This window comes from Chinchilla lanigera, unplaced genomic scaffold, assembly GCF_000276665.1.
Source record: "Chinchilla lanigera isolate Chin_1 unplaced genomic scaffold, ChiLan1.0 scaffold00063, whole genome shotgun sequence".
In the NCBI taxonomy this organism is placed as follows: Eukaryota; Metazoa; Chordata; class Mammalia; order Rodentia; family Chinchillidae; genus Chinchilla; species Chinchilla lanigera.
In genome coordinates, this window is record NW_004955464.1 from 6155540 (window position 1) to 6178507 (window position 22968).

The window sequence follows — 22968 nt, forward strand, 5'->3', positions numbered from 1 at the left end:
CCACAGCGGCATCCCGACCAGCACCTGCTCCTTGGGACTGTGTCTGGGGCACTTGTACTGCAGTGCTGCCTCAGGAGGGCCACTTGAGAATCAGTCTTGCATTCTTCCCATTGTCTCCAACTTCGTAAGAGTTCCTGGTCCTGATGCTGTTCTCTGTGAGCAGAGATGTTCGCTCACTGTGCTTCCTGGCAGCCTCTGATCTGCAGTTTCTGTGCAGCGTGGGCCACCTCTTCTTATTGCTTAATCCTGTTTCCCTCTCTGTCGGTTCCTTCATTGTCCCAGTGTAACCCCACACACATTTTCGTTCCTCTCCAAGCCACTGTCCTCCAGACTCCAGACACTTTGTCCTGAAGAAGCTCAGCCGCTGGCACTCACTGCTCCACCATCTTGTCTCTCTCCCTCCATGGTACTTGTTTTCAGAAGCGCCAGTTCATTTCATTTGTCCATTTGCTTGGATTATTTGTTCTTCTGCTGCTAAGTTTTCTAGTTCTGTATATGGTCTGGATATTAATCCTTTGGCAAAGATTTTCTTCCATTCTGTATATTGTCTCTTCACTCTTCTGATTGTTCCCTTTGTTGTTGTTGATAAGCTTTTTAATCTGATATAATCTGACTTGTCTGTTGTTGCTTTTATCTCCTGAGCTACTAAAATCCTATACAGCACATCATTGCCTGTGCAATGTTTCCCCTCCCTTTTTTTCTAACACTTTCAAATTTTCAGGTCCTATACTAAGGCCTTTGATCCATTTTGAGTTGTTTTGTACCGGGGGAGATACAGGGCCCTATTTTCAATCTTCTGCATGTGAATATTCAATTTTCCCAGCACCATTTGTCAAAGAGGCTGTCTTTTCTCCAATGTATGTTTTTGGCATCTTTGCTCAGAATTATTTGGCTGAAGACACATGGCTTCATTTCTGCGTCCTCTATTCTGTTCTACATTTCTGTTTTTATGCCAATATCATGCTGTTGTTATGGCTCTGTGGTATTTTTTACATCAGGCATTGTGAAATCTTCAGCATTGCTCTTTTTGCTCAGGATTGCTTTGGCTATTCAGGATCTTTTGTATTGCTATATGAATACAATATTTTTTTCTAGTTCTGTAAAAATTATCATTGGCATTTTGGAGACTGCACTGAATTTGCAGATTTTTTTTGATTTTTTTTTTTATTGTTTTAAATGGTATGCAATTTTAACAATATTAATTCTCCCAATCCAAAAGTTGTCATCTTCAATTTCTTCAGTGTTTCATAATTTTCATTGTAGAGGTCTTTCACCTCCTTAAATTTATTCCTAGATTTTTTTCCTTTTAGACTATTGTGAATTGGACTGCTTTCCTTATTTCTTTCTCAACAAGCCCATTACTGGCACATAGAAAAGCTACTGACTTTACACCCTGTATCTTACTTTTCTCATCATGGGGACACAATGCCCACACCTACAACTTAAAGAAGAGGTTTACTTTGGCTCACAGTTACATTCCCCAGTCAGCTGGCTTCAAGGCAGAAATGGCACGGTGGAAGGGCAGGTGCAGAGGAAGGTTGCTCACATCATGGTGGCCAGGAAACAGAGAGACAGAGAAGGGAGGAGCAGAAGAGAGATAAACCTTTCCAGCTCACACCCCAGCAACCAACCTCCAACCAGGCCCTACCTCCCAACAGCACACTTGGCTACGGATCTCACTAGTGATGAGTACAGTGCCCCCAGGATCCAAAAGCCCTGCCTCCGAGTGCAGGAGCACTCTTAGATATAATCTATGTCCAAATGGCAACATCCTGCCACTTTGAATTTGTTTATCAGTTCTAAGAGTCATTTGTGGGTTTTTCTGTTTGTTTTTTTGTTTTTCTTCCGGTACCAGGAATCGAACTCTTGACCTTGAGCTTGCCAGGCAGGCACTGTGCCGCTGAGCTAAATTCCTAGCCCCTCTAAGAGTCTTTTCGCAGAGCCTTTATAGAGTTTCCTATGTACAGATATATATCATTGTCAAACGATATATTTAACTTCCTCTTTTCCTATTTATATCCCTTTTATTTCTTTCTCTTGCCTAATTGCTCTGGCTAAAACTTCAAGTAGTATACTGCGTAAGAGTGGATACCCTTGTTTGTTCCTGATGTCAGAAGAAATGTTTTTAATTTTTCTCATTCAGTATGATATTAGCTATGGTTTGTCACATCTAGATTTTATTATGTTGAGGCATGATCTTTTTTTTTTTTTCTTTTGTCTTTTTGAGACACGGTTTCACTACACAGTTTAAGCTGGCCTTGAGCTCACTTTGTAGCCCTGGCTGGACTTGAACTCAGCAATCCTCCTGCCTTGGCCTCCTGACTGTTGGGATTACAGGCGTGTGCCACCATACCTAGTCTGAGGCATGACTTTTCTATACTTAATTTATTCAGAATTTTCATCCTGAAGAGATATTCAATTTTATCAAATGCATTTATCTTCATCTATTGAGATGATCATATGATTTTTATCTCTAATTCTATTTATGTGCTGTATTGTATTTATTGGTTTGCACATATTGTACCAAACCTGTATCCTTGGAATAAAACCAACTTGATCACGGTGTATGATCTTTTTACTGTGCTGTTGAAATCTGTTTGCAAGTATTTAGTCTAGGATTTTTGCATCTATATTCATCAGGATTATTGGTCGTTAGTTAGTTTTGTTTTATGTTTGCTTGTTTTCCTGTGTGTTTATCATGTTTTGGAAGCAAGATAATAATGGCTTTGTAGAATAAATTTGGAAAGGTTCATTTTATTCTATTTTATTAAATACTGTTGTTTGAGAAGCACTCGTGTTAGTCTTATTTAAAGTCTGACAAAATTCAGCTGTGAATCAGTTTGGACCTGGGCTTTTCTTCACTGGGGTATTTTAAAATACTGCTTCAATTTCATTAATTGTTATTGAAGTATTTAGGTTTTTCAAGAGTTCTTTGTGTTTGATTATTTTTGTTGTTGTTTTCTTTTCTTTTCTTTATTTTGTGTGTGGGGCAGAGTCTTGCTATGTCACCCAGGCTTGCCTCACACTCAGTATGTGAACTCCCAACCCTCATCTCCGCCTCCTCAGTACGGGTGCACCTGCACCCACCACACCTGGCCTATTACCAAGATTTCTTTCTGTTTCTTTTTCAAAATTCCTCCTCATTGAACTATTAATTTATATTCTGAACTTTCTTCCTTAATTTATTCAACTGTTTATTTGTATTGTTAGATTGCACTGAACTTCTGAAAAATCATTCTTTTGATTTTTGCCAGCTATCCCATCCACTTGACATTTCTGGCATCTGTTACCAGAGTGATGAGCTTTAGAAGGTTTCACATTGCCTTGTTTTTTCCTATTTCTTGTGTTTCCAAGTTGTTATCTGTGGACCTGTTGGGATGGGCACCTCTTCCACTTTTATTTGAGACTTCTTAGTAAACAGCCTTCCTTTGATGATGTGCTCTGGAGGTCTTGCAAGATGGGCGTCCATCTGGTGGCTCAGATAGGTGTGGAATAAAAAGAAGAGCATGCAGGGTGCACCCTCTACAGCTACCCCTACAATGGGGCTGAAAGTCCCTCTCGGGTACTGGAGTTCTCTCAGACTTTGCTGATATCACCTCTGATACTTGAAAGCAGTTCTGCTACTGACTGTTCCAATCATGGTGATGGGCTTGGGAGTTCTCATCCTGTGTCGTCACTGATGTAGCTCCAGTTGGTTCCTGGGTAAGGACAAGGGATGGAGTCATAGCTCCCCCTTCTGGCACTCACCTCCTGTCTTACGAGCATCATGTGATCTGATAGGGTATGGGGACAAATGATGCTAAGGTCCCTCACAGGTATGATGTCCACAACAGTTGTGTTATTTCTCTCTGCTGTTGCTATGGGGGTGATTTCCAGGAGTGGGACTTTAAGTACCTCTAGTTATGCTTCCTTTGGGATGGGTCATCAGCTAGATTAACCTCCCCACTCATTAAGGTGAAGTATCCACCACGGTCCAGGTGGAATTAAGTCACAGCTAGAGCAAGGTGCAACTCCACTCAGCTGGGCTGGGAGTGTAGCTCAGCACCCACTCAGCATGCCTGAAGTGCTGGGCTTAGTCCCCAGCACCACAAGGGAAAAAGGGAAAAAAATTTTAAAAGTTAGGTAAAAATCAAATAAAAACAACTGCAACACAAAAGATTGGGGGGAAATAATATATAAAATAAAAGGCTAAAAAAATAAACAAAAATAAAATTAATTTTTAAAGGAAAAAGAGTACAAGTAAAAAGGAAAGAGAAGATAAAAGCATAAAAAGGAGAAAGGGGGAAAAAAACAACAAAAAAAGAAAAATATAAATATTAAAAAGAAGAGAGCCAGGCATGGTAGTACATGCATATAATCACAGCACTCAGGAGGCTGAGGCAGGATTGCCATAAGTTCAAAGCCATCCTGGGCTAAATAGTATGCTCAAGGCCAGCCTGAACTACGTAACGAGCCTTTATCACAAAAAACAAATAAATAAATAAATATAAAAGAGGAGAAAGGAAAACAAATACCAAACCAGAACAACAACAAAGTAATAATAAAAAAAATTAAAATTTCCTGTCCATTAATGGGCCCAAACTAGCAAGCAAAAGCAGATATTCCTAACCTATGCCAATCAAAGCTTCTCTCCCTGGCTTCTTAGACCCTGCACCCCTTGGGCAGCAAAGTCAGGGGTTACTCATTCTCTTCTTCCTCCCTGGTGGTGCCTGGAAGGTGCCTAGCAGGCATGATTTATGGCTGGAGCCCACTGGATGCCTCTCAGCTGCTCTGCATGTGAAAGCAGAGCTCCCCAGCTTAGGATTCCTCCCAGGGCTGTGTGGTCTGCATGCTCCGGTAGGGTAGATGCTGCTACTGCAGTGTCAGAAAGCAGGCATGGGTTGCCGAAATCCCCAGACATTCTCCAGTTTTTGTGCTACCCACTGGGAGGGCTGGAGGAACACAAGCTTTGCAGTGTGGCCCACATGACTCTGAAGCTGGAGAGAGGCAAGGAGGCTCAAAGATCTGTGCTAGGGGAGATAGTGAAGTTCTGAATGACTGTTGTCAGTGATTCTGATGGTCCCAGGCATGGTCCCACACGAAGTCACACGTGATGACTCTGCCCACCCAGTTCTCCTACACACCACAGACAGCACAGAATCTCAGCGCATGTGAATCGAAGTCTCTCCCCAAGGCCAAAGTGACTCTGGAGGCTGCTGCCTGCTAAGCCAGTACAGTGATATTGCTGCAGGATCTGAGAGACAGAAGATGCAGGGCTCTTTGACTCCCAGAGACATAAAATCCGACAGGTAAGTCCCTTCTCAAGATGGCGCCCAGTCACAGCACCATGAGAATATGCTGAGAAGTACGGTACAGAGAACTCTGGAACCAGTCCACCTGCAAAGCCCAGGCCTACTGTCTGTCCAGAGTATATTTCGGCAGAGCACTGAATCCTGTACCAGTGCTGTTCACCGAGACTCTCCCTCCATTGTGGCTTGTGTCTAGATGTCCTCGAAAGCTCATGCGGTCATAGTTGGGGCTTTTCAGAGGTGGCTGGATCCTAGAGTGTGTGATGCTGCGACTAATCCCACTGATTGGTTTAGCATAGTTCTGGGTGTAGATAATAGCAAGACTCGCCCTGGGTACGGGTGACACCACTCAAAAGGCTGGATGGGATAAAAAGAGAGGCAGGCTTGCTGTTGCTGCTGCTGCTTCCTGCTTCACTGCCTCCTCCTTGTTTGCCGTGAAAGATTTCTCCTCAAATTCCCTTCTGCCACGCCACCCTGCATTGAAGCCAGCCACCTATGGACTGAAACCTCTACCAACTGTGAGCCAAAGAGACCCTTCCTCCTTTAACTCTGGGTGTGGGATATTTCGTCTCAGCAATAAGAAAAAAAAGACACCCTCTGTCACCTCTACCGCCCCTCTGCTGTACTTTAAAAAGACTGGTGCTTGGGACTCTTTTTCAACCTCTGTTCCAATGTCGAAAGTCTCTGGGTCTCCCCAAGTCTCCCTGTCCTCTACTGAACTTCAGCACAGCCCCGTGATGGCTTACCTCAATAAGAAGCTATGCTCTCATTGTTCTGACTTTGTTCTGCGGAGAAGCAGGCAGATGCTGGGTGCCTCTACTTAGCCATCTTGAATCCCTTTCTAATCAGGCTTTTTGAAGTGCTAAGTGTTAAGAAAGTTCTCTGGAGCCAGGCACAGTGGGGCACACCTATACTCCAATAGGAGGATATATGCAGGAGGACTGCTTGAGTCCCGGAGTCCAGAGCCAGTCTGGGTAGACAATGAGACCTCTCCACAAGAAAGAAAAGAAAATTCTCCCAGAAACAGGCTTGTCTTTCACTTAGCTGTGTAAGACCAGAGTTCTGGGTATATTCTATCAGCCCATAAAAAACAAACAGCATGTCCAGTTAATTAATGCTACCTACTCATAGATCCATTTGTTTCCCCTTAATAGATTTTCTAAGGATGGTTATAATTGCTAGGCCAATTTTCTGCAAGTAAGTAACTTACAGAGCAGATATCAAGAAAACGTCACCTTGAAATTTTAAATACCACTTCTTCAGTCTGATTAATAAAATGGGATCTCAGACATACCATTTTAATAACACTTTTTTCTTCAAATGTGCTTGGCAAATCGGTTACCATCTCTTGTGCCAAAATTTCCACAGCTTTGGATTCCAGGCCACACTTCCGTACAAATTCTTCACTAGCCAGAACTGCTGCTGCAGCACCATCTGAAGTAGGGCTAAGATAAGGTAAAGATAATTAAGCCCAGCACCACCTGAATCCTAGGCTCTCAGAGTAGGACAAGGAAGAAAGGCTGACTGTGCTTGCTGATGGGACCAGTCTTCTCTGCGATCCCCACAGTTAAAAACCACCCGTGCTTTCCCACCGGAGACTGAACTTCTAACGGGACCTTAAATGGTGTCAGTCACTGCTTGTTCTCTAGCATCTCTCCATAAGCTCTCGTTACCACGAATCCTGGATTTGCCCCTGCAGATGCAAAAGGCAACTTTCTGGTGACTTTTTTTTTTTTTTTTTTTTTTTTTGGTTTTTCTCCGGTACCGGGAACCGAACTCACGACCTTGCGCTTGCCAGGCAGGCGCTTTTGCCGCTGAGCTAAATCCCCAGCCCTCTGGTGACTTTTAGAAGAGTCCCACATATTTCCCATCCTAGTACAATAAAGATTCTGTTTAGGCCCATGTAGCTCCAATTTTGCTATATCCCATATAGCTCAGTCCTGAAATCCTTTGGGAAACTGAGAAAGAATAGAATAGGGCCAACCAGAAAGTCCATGGTTAAAACTCCTGAGAGCTCTTTAAAATAGGTCTTTCCACCAGCTGTGGTAGTGCACGCCTATAATCCTAGTCCTCTGGAGGCTGAGGCAGAAGGAGTGCCATGAGTTCAAGACCAGCCTGGGCTATAAAGTGAGTTCAAGGCCAGCCTGAACTGCATATCGAGACCTTGTCTCGAAAAAAATAAAATTAAATAAATAAAACAAAACAAACAAAACAAAACAAAATAAAATAGATCTTTCCCTTGAAGCAAGTTGTAAAGGAAGCTTGCAGATACAAGATCCCTCTGTAAGTAGCAGCACATTCTCAGTGGGAAGACCCTGAGATTGCAACAGATAAAACTTGATGGGACTTGTCTGCCTGCACGCCAGCTGGCATCTCCAGGCCACAGCCAAGGGTATACCATGGCACAGGCAGGAGCTACACAGTATTCATTTAATCTTCTGGGAAACAGACACTATCAGGTAATTTGCAAGATACAACCATTATTATCACTAAAACTATAATTTTTTCCTTGTTTTAATTTTACCCTTGCCTACAGTTACAGAGGGGTGTGACTAGTTTCCTATATTGGACATCTACAAAATGCCCAATGAAAACATCTTTGGACTCCACGGGTGTCCTAACTTATTAAAATTGTATTTTAATAAATACAATTAAAGCATCCAGAGTAGTTAGACGTCATTAGAGAGGATGGAAGTAGTTTTCAAGGGGGCAGAAAGTTTGCCTCTGAGCAGGAATAGGTAGTAAAGGTACTTCAGTGAAGTAACTCAGAGTGTGGACCATAATGTAGGAGTTCAATAAAAGGTACATCCAGACAGACAGCCCAAGGTGTAACCACAAAGGCAAAGGCAGGTAGGGGAGCATTTATATCCATCTATTAAATGTTAAAATATGTTTTTCTTACCAACATTGTAAGACAGTCAAATAATCAAAAATCCTTCGAGATGCCATTATTTCATGTAAACTGTACTCTTCTTGGAACTGGGAATACCTAAATACAAAAGAAGGGGTTACAAAATGTGAGGTAGTAATTGTAGTTTTTGTTGAAGATATCTTTGTCCATATTTAGAGAGAGAATAACATGTGAATACTCTTTTCACAACCAAAAGACAGATGATGAGCAGTTTCAACCTTAAATAAATCATTTTAATTGAGTTTTTTTAAAAAGCTTAACTACATAACACCTATGCTGTATAATAAAAAATTTGGCTGGTCTTTGTCCTGGGTTCATGCTATGGTGCCTCTGAAACCCTTAGAATCTCCCAAGGGATAGGGGTATCTTTGTTACATAAATGAGGTGCTGGGTCACAGTTGTCTTTTCTTTTTTTGGGGGGATCTTTTTGAGACAGGGTCTTGATATGCAGTTCAGGCTGACCTTGAGCTCAATTCGTAGCCCAGGCTGGCCTCAAACTCACAACATTCCTTCTGCTTCTGCTTCCCCACTGCTGGGATTACAAGGTATGCGCCACCATACCCGGCTGACAGATGTCTTCAAAATGGGAGACAGATCACCAGAAAAACAGCCACATGCATGCTGGCGTTAGATTTTTGAGCCAGTTGAACATCAGGAGAAGAGCAAGGCTGGAGACTGAGTTTAATTATGTGGCCAGTGATTTACTAAGCATGCCTACATAATGAAGGCCAATAAGAACTTTGGTCACAGAAGGGCTGCCTTGCCGGGGCACGTCTTGATGTGTGGAAAGGGTGATAGCAGGCCAATCTGTCCTTCCTCCGTAGGGAGAGAGAGGCATGAATGCTGCAGGGGGCCCTCCCAGGCCTAGCCCTATATCATGGGACTGTTCCTGATACGTATACTTCATAATAAAGCTGTGACTATAATTATAGTACCTCCTGAGTTCTAAAAGTTATTCTAGGGAGCTATCAAACCTGAGGGCGGTCACTGGACACTTGGGATTTATAGCCAGTCCACAGTGTGGTGGCCTGGCTGAAGTGAGGGCAGACTTGTGAAGGGCTGAAGCTTCAACTGATCGAGTCTGCGTGAACTCTGGCGTTTTGTGCTAGAACCGAGCTGCAGGGCATCCAGCTGGTGTTAGACTAGTTGGGGATAGAGAATATCATATTTTTTCCTATAACACACAAATTCCTTAAAAGCAAAATTAAATGACTTGCAATTCAGCCGTCTTTTGTGGTCATGATATGAAGCACATTTAGTAAATGCTACTGGAGCTCTTAAATAAATGTACAAACCCTATAATAAATTATCTGATTCTTAAAAACACGTTTCCATTCTGGTCACTGCAAATAAGAAATTTATATTTATTCCCTTTGACTCCTCTAACAATATAATCAGATGGCTTCAGAAATCACTCTAGGAAGTTTAGAAAAGATATTGTCAACTACTGTGAAATTAACAAGCAATTCAAAGTTCCAGATGCCAAAATCAGCACAACTTAGATCTACGTGCCAAGTGCCTGCACTTCCAAAGTTAACTTTGATCACAACCCCCTTGCAGAAGCCATCTTATCTGCACCACATCCTGTACTAGGCACTGCCCTTATCCTCAAACCACTCAGTGTGATTTGTGGTGAAGAAGCAATTCTAGTGCATACAGCACAATAAATGCCACGACAGCAATGTTACACGGGGTCCTACCAAAGCACACAGATGTGCATTAAATCCAGATGCCAGAAGATAAATAAAAATGGGGAGCAGAGCAACTGATTTGAAGACAACCATATGCCATGGAACAACCATTGGTGAATTCCTACCATCTTGTCTAGTGAAACTCTGTATTATCCCTAATGTTTTATCTAATAATTCTTTTCTTATTCTCTTTAATGGTTTGAACAGTCTTCCATTCTTACATCTGGTAATCTGAGCAATGTAGTTGAAGATAACAATATGTAATATAATAACCACTATTAATTCTTATCATTTTGTTTTGAAACCCTATATCACTTTTAATGTTCTTGTTTTGTTTTGTTTATGTGTGTGATATTGGTGTGCTGCTATTGCTCTTTTTTTTTTTTCTTTTACTACTCTCTTTAAAGTAAAAAAAGAAATGGGGAGCAAAAGAATTCCTCACAGAAGTAACAACACATGCAGAACTGTCAGCTGTCTCCTAAAGCAAAGGCAAAAAAGGTTAGGAGAAAAGGCAGAGGTAAGATGAAGAAGATGGGGCAGTAGAATGAACAGGGGGTCAGAGGATGATTACATCTTATACTGAAAGGTGAAAAATTATTCAAGGGTATTAAAGTAAGGTGTGACGTAAGCAGGTCTGTATTTCAGCAGGAAGAGTGAGGTAATCAAGAGGTATGGTAAAAGGCATTACTAAAAGAAAGCAAACCAGTGAAGAGATTAGGGCAAATAATTAAGGCAAGAAACAGTAAGGGCTAAGGTAGGGGACTGGGAGTGAAAAATGGAGAGAAGAGACAGCTTCAAAAGATACTGAGGAGGGGGAGCTGGGGATTTAGCCAGCGGCACAGCACCTGCCTGGCAAGCGCAAGGTCATGAGTTCAATTCCTGGTACCGGAAAACAACAACAACAACAAAAAAAGATACTGAGGAGGGCTGGGGATATAGCCCAGCGGCACAGCACCTGCCTGGCAAGTGCAAGGTAGTGAGTTCGATTCCCAGTACCCCCACCAAAAAAAATTCTTAAAGAAAAGACACTAAGGAGACAGAATCGCCATGACTTCATCCCAAACCTTACACAGACATAAGTAACACAGAACCTCTGATGACTGGTTGACAAACCCAGAGTTCTCTTTGTCCCTGGCCAAGCAATATCTAATACAAGAAGTTACTTCTAAGATTTCTGAACCAAACCCAGAAGGCTCTTCATGGCTGGGTCAGAATTTTAAATGATAAAAATAACACCCAGTAGTAACATTTGCCCATTCAACATACTTGAAAATCTATACTGTGTAAGAGAATATACACAAGGGCAAGGAACTCGTGTCTCATACGCTGCTATAGCATCAGAGGATTGGCTTGCACATAGAAGGCTACTGAACACGTATTTGATGAACGAATGAAATTCTATAAGAAGAATAAATGAATGCCTGATTAAGCAAGGAGTTAAAATAGAGAAGAACGTAAAAGTTTTGGTCTCTGGGGAAAAATCAAAAGCTCCTTTTTAGAGCTTTAAGGCCAGGACACTTTACAGCTGTCACTTCCTCAGCACACGAATACAATTCCTCACAGCTTCAAGATCACAAATAGTAGTAAAATAGAGTCTGTGAGTAGTAGTGACAAAAGGATGAAGTTATCAAAACAAGTTTTAATGTTTATGATTGATGTATGCTTGGATCTGCCAATACTATTATAACCAGGAGAAATTCCATACAGCACAGTGACAGGATCCAAAACAATTAAATTGAATAGGTTGAACTGGTGAATAATACCACTTGAACATTAAAACCAAGAACACAGCACTGAAAACAGAACCTAACTAAAGAGACAGTCATATAGACAATAAACTCTCTACTTGACCTCAACTCTCAGCATATACACACAACATAGGAACATGAGAAAACTTCTGGGATACAATGAATGCAGTCCTAAGAGGGAAGTTTATAGCTATGAATGCACCTGTAAGAAAAAGGGTAGCCCCAAATAAATAAACTAATGGTGAACCTCAAGGTCCTACAAAAGCAGTAACAGGGCCAGGGATATAGCTCAGCAGCACAAGTGCCTGCCTGGCAAGCACAAGGTCCTGAGTTCAATTCCCGATACCAAAAGAAAAAAACCCAATAACAATCCAAATCCAAACCCCCTATAAGAAAGAAAAATAATGAAGAGCAGAGCAGAAATTAATAGAATTGAGACTAAAAAGCAATACAAAGAATCAATGAATCAAAGAGCTGGTTCATTGAAGGAATGAACAAATCCTTAGCCAATTTTAACCAAAAAAGCAAAGAGAACACTCAGTATAATTAGAAATGAAAAATGTGAAATCACAACAGATACTACATTTCAGCGATGCAAAAATAGATGAAAAAATCCTCAACAAGCTATGCAGGAACAGAATGTATCCCTTGGGATGCAAGAATGGCTCAACATATGCAAGTTAATAGGTGTAATACACCACATAAATAAAAGCAAGGACAAAAATCATATGATCACATCAATAGATGAGAAAAAGCTTTTTTATTTTAAAGAGACCAAAAAACCCATAAAAACAATATAGAATTTCAAAACAAGATGATAGGAAATTAATAATGGTTATTATATTGCATATTGTTATCTTTAAAGTAGTTGCTCAGATTAGCAGATGTAAGACTGGTCAAACAATACAAAGACTAACTGTTCCTTTCAATGAACTAATGGAAATCAGTAGTACAATTATCTTAGCTATCCTATATATACACACACACATATATATTTTATATATATATATGTTTTCCTTCCTTCTTTTCTCCTTTCCCCAATTGCAGTTGTTCTTTCCTTTTGAGCAGTTTCTTTCCCTTTCACAATGTCTACTGTACCTTTGGGATCTTATTTACTCTTTCAGTTTCTTACACTAGAGAGACAACATGATGTTTACACATGCGAATCTAATTTATTTCACTTATGAGTATCATCTCTAGTTGAATCCATTTACCTATAAAAGCCTCGAGTTTATCTTTCTTTATAGCTGAGTATAAAAATACCACATCTTTTTTATCCATTCCTTAGTTGATGGACATTTGGGTTGTTTCCAAGATCTAGCCATTACAAATTGTATGGCTATAAACATGGGTCCAGAAGGGGAATACCTGGGTGAAATGAGACCTCTAATCCTAGTTTTGTGAAGAACCTCCACACTGATGTCCATGAATAGTGAAAAAGAGTCCCTTTACCTCCACAGCCCTGCCAGCATTTGTTATTGGTTGAATTTTTAATGATAGCCATTCTTTCTGGGATGACATGGAATCATAGTGTTGTTTTAAATTTGCACTTCTCAGATGACCAATGATGTTGAACATTCTTCCATATATTTATTTGCCATTTGTATTTCTTCATCTGAGAAATGTGTATTCATCTCAGATGCTCATTTTTGGATTGGGTCTTTGAATTTTCAGGGTCTGACTTTTTTTTTTTTTTTTTTTTGTCTTTTTAAGACAGGGTCTCACTATGCAGTTCAGGCTGGCCTTGAGTTCACTTTGTAGCCCAGGCTGGTCTTGAACTTGCAACAATCCTCCTGCCTCAGCCTCCCGAGTGCTTGGATTACAGGTGTGCGCCACCACGCCCGGCCAGGATCTGACTTTTTAAAATTCTTTGTATGTTCTAGATAAAAGTCCTTTGTCTGAGAACAGTTGGCTAAAATTTTTTCCCAGTTTGTGGGTTTTCTTTTCACTCTGTTAGTGATTTCTTTTGATATGCAAGAACTTTTTAATATGATGAGATCTCAGTTGTTGATTCTCTGAAATATTTCCCGTGCAGTATGGTTTTTGTTCATGAACTCTCTGTCTACCCACCCCTATGTCTTCAAGATTTCTACCTATTTCTCTTCCAGTAGATTTAGCGCTTCTGTTTTAATATTTAGTAGATCTTTGATCCATTTTGACTTTAGTGTAGTGCATGGTGATAGATATGGATCTAGTTCTAGTCTTTGGCATGTGAAAAGCCAGTTTTTCCAGCACCATTTATTAAAGAGACTTTCTTTCTTTGAGTGAACATGTTTGGCCCCTTTGTCAAAGGTAAGGTGGCTGAGTGTGTTTGGAGTTGTTTCTGCATCTTCTAATTTGTTCCATTGATTCTCAGGTCTGTTTTCTTGCCAGTACCATGCTGATTTTATCACAGTAGCTTTGCACTATAATTTTAAGTCAGGGATTGGGATGTTCCTGCCTTGCTTTTGTTGCCTAGCATTGTCCTGCTATCCTAGGTCTCTTCTGGTTTCAGATTAATTTCAGGAATGTTTTCTCTAAATCTGTGAGGTATATTAATGGTATTTTGCTAGTGATTGCATTGAATCTGTATAACAGTTTTGGGAGGATGGCCATTTTCACAATGTTGGTTCTTCCTATGGGCAAGGAATATCTTATCCATTTTCTGAAATCCTCTTCAATCTCTTTTTTCAGAGTGCTGTAATTTTCAATGTATAGATCTTTTACTTCCTTTGTTATACTGATTCTGAAGTATTTCATTTTTGGGGGAGCTATTGTGAAGGGTGTGGTTTTCCTAATTTCTCTCTCAGTGAGTTTGCTGTTTGTGGACAGGAATGCTATTGATTTCTGAGTGTTGACTTTGTATACTGCCACACTACTGAATTTGGTTATTAAATCTAGAAGTCTTTTTTGTGGAGTTTCTGGAGTCCTCTCATGTCATCTATGAATAATGATAATTTTACTTCTTCCTTTCCTGTCCTTATTCCTTTTATTTCTCTCCCTTGTCTAACTGCTCTGGTTAATGTTTCCAGACCTATGTTGAATAGGAGAGGTGATAGTGGACATCCCTGTCTTATTCCTGATTTTAGAATGAAAGCTTTCAGTTTTTGTCCATTTAGTATGATGTTGGCTGTTGGTTTGTCATAGATGGCTTTTATCAGATTGAGGTAAAGACCATATATTCTGATTTTCTGCAGGGTTTTTGAATTAGGAATGACTGTTGGACTTTATCAAAAATTGAGAAAAAGCTTTTGACAAAATCCAACATCCATTCATAATAAAAAAAAAAATCTTGAAGAAAATAGGTAGAGAAGGACCTTATCTCAATCTGAAAAAAAGGTACTTATGACAAATCAACAGCCAATATCATATTAAATGGGGAAAAGCTCAATGTTTGCCCTCTAAAACCAAATTCAAGATAAAAATGCCCACTATCAACATTCTTGTTCACTATACTACTGAAAACACTAGGTAGAGCAATCAAGAAAGAGAAAAAAGTAAAAATGATATGTATAGGAAAGAAAGAAGTCAAATTATCATTATGTGCATACAACATGACCCTTTACATAGAAGATAAACAACATGCCACCACAAGACTTCTAGAATTAGCACAATATTCAGCAAGGTACAAGACAGAAAATCTACACATAAAAATCAGTAGCATTCCTTCGTCCTGCTTTATTGGTGGAAATGTAAACTAGTACAACCACTATGGAAATAACTACGGAGATTCTTACTAAAAATAGAAAAAAACAAAAAATAGAAATTTCATTCAGCCCAGCTATTCCCCTTCTAGGTGTCTTTCCAAAAGAGTTAAATATATCCTATTACAATGATGCATGCATACCAGTATTCATAGCAGCACAATTCATAATAGCAAAATCTTGGAAGCAGCTTATACGTCCATCAACAAATGAATGGATAAAGAAAATGCACTCTCTACACACAATGGAGTACTATTCTGCCATGAAAGAGCATAAATTTGAGTCATCTGTTGGAAAATGGATGCACATTCAGACCCTAAGTTAAGGGAAATAAATCAGCACAAAAGCTTAAGCATCATGTGATTTCTCTTATATGAGAAACCCAAGGTATAAATAAATTATAAAGCAAAATAAAGAAATTTGGAAACAAGGAGATAGATCTTGTGCAAATGGGAAAGGGACCAAGAAATGCTGCGGGGAGGAGATGTGGAAAGAATTAAATGGGTCGTGTACCTTCACCAACTACCCACAATACACGCAAGCACTGTACATCACAATCATGTACGAATAAAATGAAAGAAGCAATGAGATTTGATTTGATGTGCAGGTAGATACATATTCACAACACAAGAGAAAGATGGATATTCCAGGAAAAGCTGAGGGTATAAATAAAAACTCAGAAGCAACTAGAATAGGGTACGTGGGGGAAAACCAAATTCCTTCGTGATGCTAGAAATTGGGAATATCCAAGGAAATAACAGGCAATGAAACTGGCAAAGTAGAACGTGGTCAATTTATCAAAGGCCTATTACACACTGGAAAGAGCCTGAAATTACCATATAAGCAATAGAGATTCACCAAGGATTTCACAGTACCCTTGGTCTTCCACAAAACACCCTGAGATCTATGGTACGGAATTAAATATTGTTAAATTAGGTATGTCCTAAATTAAAATATCAATCTAAAATCAGAGGACTGTGGAAAGCTAGGACCACCATGACATACTAGGAATACATGGTAGTGATCCATTCTGGTATAAAATATTGCTTGTTGTTGTTTTATGTTTATTACATGTGGCAAAATTTGTTTGTTTAATAATTCAGAGATACTTTTTATGTTCTAGGTTCCGAACTGAGAGCATTAAGCATTAAGAACACAAAGATAAAGAGGTAGGTCTCATCCTCAAGGGGCATATAATCTACTGGAAGGAAATATATAATATATTACATATTTTCCATATATATATGTATATATGTATATGTATATATAAAATGCTGCCAATAGGGCTGGGGATGTAGCTCAGTGGCACAAGCTCCTGCCTGGCAAGCACAAAGTCCTGAGTTCAATTCCCGGTACGCCCCCCACAAAAAAAGTCAAAACAAAAAGTTGCCACTACTTAGAATTTAGGCATGTTAAAATTTCTATAAGCCTCATATTCTTCATCTATGAAATGAAAATAAAACGCCAGACACACTGCTGCATGCCTATAATCCCAGCATTCAGGAGGCTGAGGCACGAACAATTTGAAGTCATGAATTTGAGGTCAGCCTGGGCTATACAGAGATGCTAGCCTGAACTACTACACACTAGCGGAAACTTTTCTCCAAAAAAACAAAGGGGCGGGGGAGGGCTCAATCTGCCTTATAGGGTCCTGAAAGTGATTTAATATAAATGCACATACTCAGCACAGTGACCCATTTTGGAATTTAAGAAACCTAACTACTTTCCTTTTACTGTCTGGCAGTGCTATGGCTTCAGCATGTCCCCCAAGGTTTCATAAATTGAAACTGAGTACCTATTGTGAGGTATTAAGAGGGGAGAACTTAATCAGACCGTGGTGGTTAGAGGTGGGGCTTTTGGGAAACGATTACAATTAGGTAAGGTCATCCAGGTGAAGCCCTCATAATTGAATCCTGGCGGCCTTATGAAGGGGAGAGAGACTGGAAGAGACACAGACCCACGTGGCAGTTCCCTAATCTGGCCTTGTGATGCCCTCAGGACTCTGCCAACTTTGACCTTGCTTTTTCAGACCTGTGAGCCAAAATCAACTTCTCCTCTTTATAAGTCACCCACCCATGATAATTATGTTATCAGTACAAGAAATGGACTGACTATCCATGTGGCATTTCTTTTATAGAAATTCTAGTGATGTGGCATCAATTCAATTCCCAGTAAACTAATTTTGTTCAGCAAGCACTTAGTACCTGCTCTGAGCCAGGCATTGTACTTGGCACTAGGGATTTAAAGATTTTTGATCTGGGCTGGGGATTTAGCTCAGCGGCAAAAGCGCCTGCCTGGCATGCGCAAGGTCGTGAGTTCGGTTCCCGGTACCGGAGAAAAACCAAAAAAAAAAAAAAAAAAGATTTTTGATCTGTTAATAACATCTGGTGTAATTTTACTTCAGATTACTTTCAGGATACAAATAATCATATTGTTTTAATGGAGTAAGAATTAGTGACACTAAAGTAACTGAAATCCTGCTTAGTTAACTAATATGCATTTGACAAACTTTATTTTTGGTGCTGGGGATTGAACCCAGGACCTCATGCATGCTAAAAAGCTCTACCACTGAGATCTACCCCTCGGCCCCACTTATATCTTTTAATACCAGTCACTCGGGATTTTTCAAAAGTCATTAGCTTTAATGTTGTTCTCGGTACCAGAGAAAAACCAAAAAACCAAAAAAAAAAAAAAAAAGCTTTAATGTTATTCTAAGTATAAGCAAATAAAAAACTGGAACTGAAAAATTGTCAAAAGTTAGGATCAAGTTTTGTTTTTTAGTTTTTCAATTTTCTTTTCTTTTCTTTTTTCCTCTCTCTCTATATACTGGGGATTAACACAGGACTGGGCTCAAACTTTCAGTTGTCCTGCTTTAGATTCCCAGATTATTACTATTACAGTATATGGAGGCTGGGGATTTAGCACAGCGCCTGTCTGGCAAGTGCAAGGTCGTGAGTTTGATTCCCGGTACCGGAAAAAAAAACAAAAAGAAAGAAAACAGTATATAACTTTTTACTATGAGTGTGTGCGTGGTATTGGGAATTGAACCCAGGCACTCGGCACTGAGCTACATCCCCAGTCCTTTGTTATTTTCTATTTTGCAATGGTCTCACAAATTTGGTAAGTTTCCCAGACTGGGCTGAAACTTGTGATCCCCCTGCCTCAGCATCCCAAAGTGTTAGGATTGCATGCCCAGCAGGCACCAGCCTTCTATAAGAAAAAAATAAAATAAAACTTTTAGTTAATATCTTTGAGACCCTACATTTTCTTTTCAACTATACAGTGACATAGTATATGGTAGACTAAGCCAAGTTTTCATTACTTCATATCTCTGAAATACTTACGGGTTATTAATTGAGTGCTTATGATTTTTCCATCCAATTTTTGCAAAGTGTTCAATTTTTGTTCCTGTAGAGGAAAAAAAGTTTATTAATGTGTTAATGTTTTTCTGTTGCTTATTAACCAATGTAGCAATGGTACTCAGTGTCCTGCTAAATATTTCCAGTTTTTCTGTTGCACAGATATTCAACCCTGATCCCTTATATACTTTTTATAATTAAATTCTGGTATATTAAATGTACTGAATAAACTAAGAGGCATCTGAAATGAAAACAGTTCAAACTGTTTGTTCTTTGTATTATAACTGGGCTCCGGTTTCAATAATAAAAATGCACAGTCTGGAGTCACTGTGGTCTATGGCAGAAGAACACTGTCAGCAATTCCAGTTTCCCGCACACCCCGGTGCCCCTTGGCTGAGTGAGCTACACAAGTCACACTCTCCAGGGCCCTAGAAATACCCTGCCTTCTTCCCCTTGCTGATGTCATTAGAAGAATTACATCCTTCCAAGAAGAAGTATGTGTATGCTTTTTAAATTCCTAACAGAAAATATAAATACGTAATAGTGTCAAGAAAACAAAAGCAGGTACACCAAGAAGGTAAAAGTTTCAAAAAAATTATTATTTACTACTTCTGAAAAAAACAAAACAGAATGAAATAGTCTTTGAATTCTCATTTGGAGCTAGAGAGGCCCAGGAAGAAAAAAGTCCACTGATCAGAACTGATAATGTTACAAATGGCACAGTGAAGCAGAGAACTCCAATTTCAGCTTTCTCTATATTCTATCAAAGGGGATTATCTTCAAAGCAGAAATGACATACATACAATACAGCAAAACTTATATCAGTTATACAGAAGAAGGAGGAGGAGGAGGGAGAAAGCAGCAGGAGGAAAGATCCCACGTCGGTAGTCTTATTGCAGTAACAGATGTTGATCTGGAGACCAATATGAGTTCAGTAAGAGTATGCCAAGTTAAAATTTTGTTGTGACTGAATTGACTGTTAGCTCAGAGTAACATACTGTTTGGATAGCAACAAGACAACTAAATTGCTCAGGACATCTTTTTGGACAAACCAAAAAAAAATACTGCAGTACAGGCTTTGGATTTTTTTTTTTCATTATTTTTATGTTACTTTAAAAAAGAGGGTTCTTCTGTCAAACAAGATTAGAGGGGTTAAAGAGATTTCCTTCCTGTAAACATTCTGAGCCCTCACCGTTGTGTGAAGTAGGAAGCATTTCCCAAATTATGTAACTCATGTCACAGAGCATCTTATAAGCCTCATGTCCTATAAAACACTCACTGAGAAATTACAGGCACTGGTTAATGCCTCAACCTAAAGAAAAGTCTCTAGCACTAACCCTTAAGCTCAGCTGTGCTCTGGTTAATATTTCTACCCAAAACTGGATTATGAGATGAATGGAACTCTCACCAAACCTGAAGCTGGGAGGGACTGCTATCACATTGGATCCAAATAGATTTCACTAATGGTTCAGTGGAACGGACCTCAATATAAATTAAATGTTACTTCCATTCTTGAGCCCCCAAAACAACCAGGGAAAAGGAGCAGCAACTGGGATACAGGTTATGAGGTTCTGTTCAACATATAAGCCCAGTGAGACCTCACAGTATGATGTGACTACCACAAAAGCTTCCGTGTGGTCACAGTACTGAAATTTGCCCAGTCGCTAAGGTGTCCAGGCAATATGGCACTGGAGGTCATGTGCTATAGTGCTGAGCCAGTATGGCGCCAAGCCAATATGGTGCTAGCCACTAGAGGTCAGGTGCTAAGCCCCACCCTTCTGCCTCTGAGTCAAATTACGACTTCCTACTTCCCTTTTTGTAATATCCTGTTTCCTTTTCCCATACTCCTGCCCAACCCTGGTCTGCCATGTCAGGTGGTTGCCTCCTAAACCCTGCCTCCAGCCTGGACCTATTAACCTTTGACCCCATGACAGGCCCTCAGAAGTTCCACATCCCTCTCTTTCCTACTGTGGTCTTCTCTGCACCCACAATAAAGGCATTTTATTCTGCTTTACTTCTCTCTGTGCTGGAAAAACCTATCACTGAGCTCTGCCACCACGTCTAATTGTGGTTTGGCAGTTCAGCATGTTACCCCGTGTTAGATTAAAAATTTCTCTCCAGGGTGAACCAGTCCCAAGAACAAGGTACCCTCGGATGAATAGAAAGGTAAGAGAATCAAGAAAAACAAAAGAGGCATAATTCTGGGATCAGAGGGCTTACAGCCTCTTGGACTGCGGCCTCGATTGCCAAACTCAGTAAACTTTTATTGAGGAAGAACAAAGGAAGCAGCTGTGCAAATGGGAGGATATCAACCATTTTAGCAAGGACAATACAACGCAATTATCATAGGAATGAGACTTGACTTTGTTAGCCATCATGTTATCATTCCTTCGGGCATCTCAGCAAAGCATTTAGTGTTGACCTCATGGCTTTCCACAAGGACACAGGTTCTGTAATCTTTTTCTTTCCACCAATGCTTTTGCTAGACTTCCTCCAGAACCAAACAATCACATGGCTTGGTCAGGCCTGAGGCAATATATTGAAAGAGTAACTGAAGAATGTCCTTCTCCACAACCCCGCGGGTCCCAGGCCATTTGAGCCACAGGAATAACTCAGGGCTCTCCTGACCTCCTGGTGAGCCATGTCCTCTTGGGCAGGGCTCAGCCTGCCAGGCGATTCTCAGTTGTGAGTTTTGCAGTTCAGGGGCTCAGGAATTGTACGTAGTGGCCTGTGTGGTGGGCTGGATGGCCTACCTGGTAGTCAAGGAGGCTCTGCCTCAGGCTCCATGCCAGGTACTGGTCACCTGGCCATCCCCAAAGCCTGAGCTCAGGGGCACCTACTGTCCTGGGCTCCTGTCAGAGCCACCTCTCCCCTCCCTGCCCACTTGCATCCTAGGAATCAGAATCTCCCAGGCCTTCTCCCAGTACCACCCCTGGATTTTGGGGCTTCCCCGTGTCTTTCCCTCAGTCACTGTCCTAGCCATGCCCCCTCCACCTCTGCCCTGAAGGCTCTGCAGCCCCACTCTTCAGCCTCCCGCCTCCACTCTGGGCCCCCACCTCCCTGCACAGCTCACTGGGGTCGGAGCCACCTTCTCCAGGGGGGCACCAGCAATGGGATCTGCATGGGGAGCCCTTCAGGGCTCGTTCCCAACCTCACAGTGTTATAGGCAGCTGAGTTAGATAGAAACATTATAGGCAGTCAGACAGGGCCAGGCCCTCAAGGGAGCCAACATGAAAGACAAGATAAGATACCTGTGGGCCAGACCTCAAGACATAAGGACTAAACAAATGCACCCACCTACCTACCTAGGTGTGGGCATCAGGGATTGATATTCTACATAAGTAACAACCACCTTCAAAAAGCCAGAAAGAGTCACTAGCCCAACCCCCTACAGGAAAAGCCCCTGTTCTGTATTCATGCCCGCTTGCTACATGACCCGCTTCCCCATTTGATCCCAGTTTACTCAATTTTACCCAAACAATTATACTTGTAATCTTATTGGCTGACCATAGTCTTGTCCCACCTCATGCCCACCTTGTAATTTCCCATTTCCCCCCTATCCTGGACCCGCCTCACCTCAGGGTTTTGCTCTATAAAGTCCCTGGGAAGGGCAAGGTCCTTGGCAACCCACTGGGGCCCCCTTCTGCCCCTCTCTTGGACAGAAGCTTTCTTTCCCTCAGTAAATATATTCTGCTGTTAACCTCTGTTGTTCCTAAAATTCATGCTTCAATTTTATTTTTTTGTTTTGTTTTGTTTTGTTTTGTTTTTCTTCTGGTACCAGGAATCGAACTCACGACCTTGCATTTACCAGGCAGGCACTTTGCCGCTGAGCTAAATCCCCAGTCCCTCATGCTTCAATTTTAGAGAACATGAACTCATCCCAGATACCGTTCAGGTTGGGAGTTTCTATTTTCCTGTATCACTATGTGTCTCAAGAAATAGAAACCACACCATGGACATAAACCATACAGAAAGAGATTTGAGTTGAATAGGAAAAGAAGCAGAATAACAACTGTAAGAACTCCAAAAATGAAACTGGGGGCCTCAGTTGGTGGCATCTTCCTTGTTATAGGACATACAAATGTTTTACTGTCTCCTTAGGTTTACAAGCAATTTACACATGGGTTGGTAGGAAGAAGGGCAGCTAAACTACATAAAAGCATTCAGTATCATGTCCAACATAAAAGATATTCAACGGCTGCTGATTTCTCTCTTTTTTCTTATCATGGAATAAAATTAATCTATGAAAGACAGCATCCCTGTGAAAAGTATTCTGCCAGTCATTTAT

At 40.7% G+C, this 22968-nt stretch overlaps 1 protein-coding gene across 1 annotated transcript in view; it reads right to left on the minus strand.

The window, feature by feature from the left end:
• The window catches only part of Scp2 (sterol carrier protein 2), a 127047-nt gene that overhangs the window by 58299 nt on the left and 45780 nt on the right, over nucleotides 1–22968 (minus strand). The window contains exons 7-9 of the mRNA XM_005398565.2: nucleotides 18666–18729; nucleotides 8191–8277; nucleotides 6583–6733 (exon numbers count right to left, since the gene is read on the minus strand). Of these exons, the coding sequence (XP_005398622.1) occupies nucleotides 6583–6733; nucleotides 8191–8277; nucleotides 18666–18729 (302 nt within the window). The remainder of the gene's footprint in view (nucleotides 1–6582; nucleotides 6734–8190; nucleotides 8278–18665; nucleotides 18730–22968) is intronic.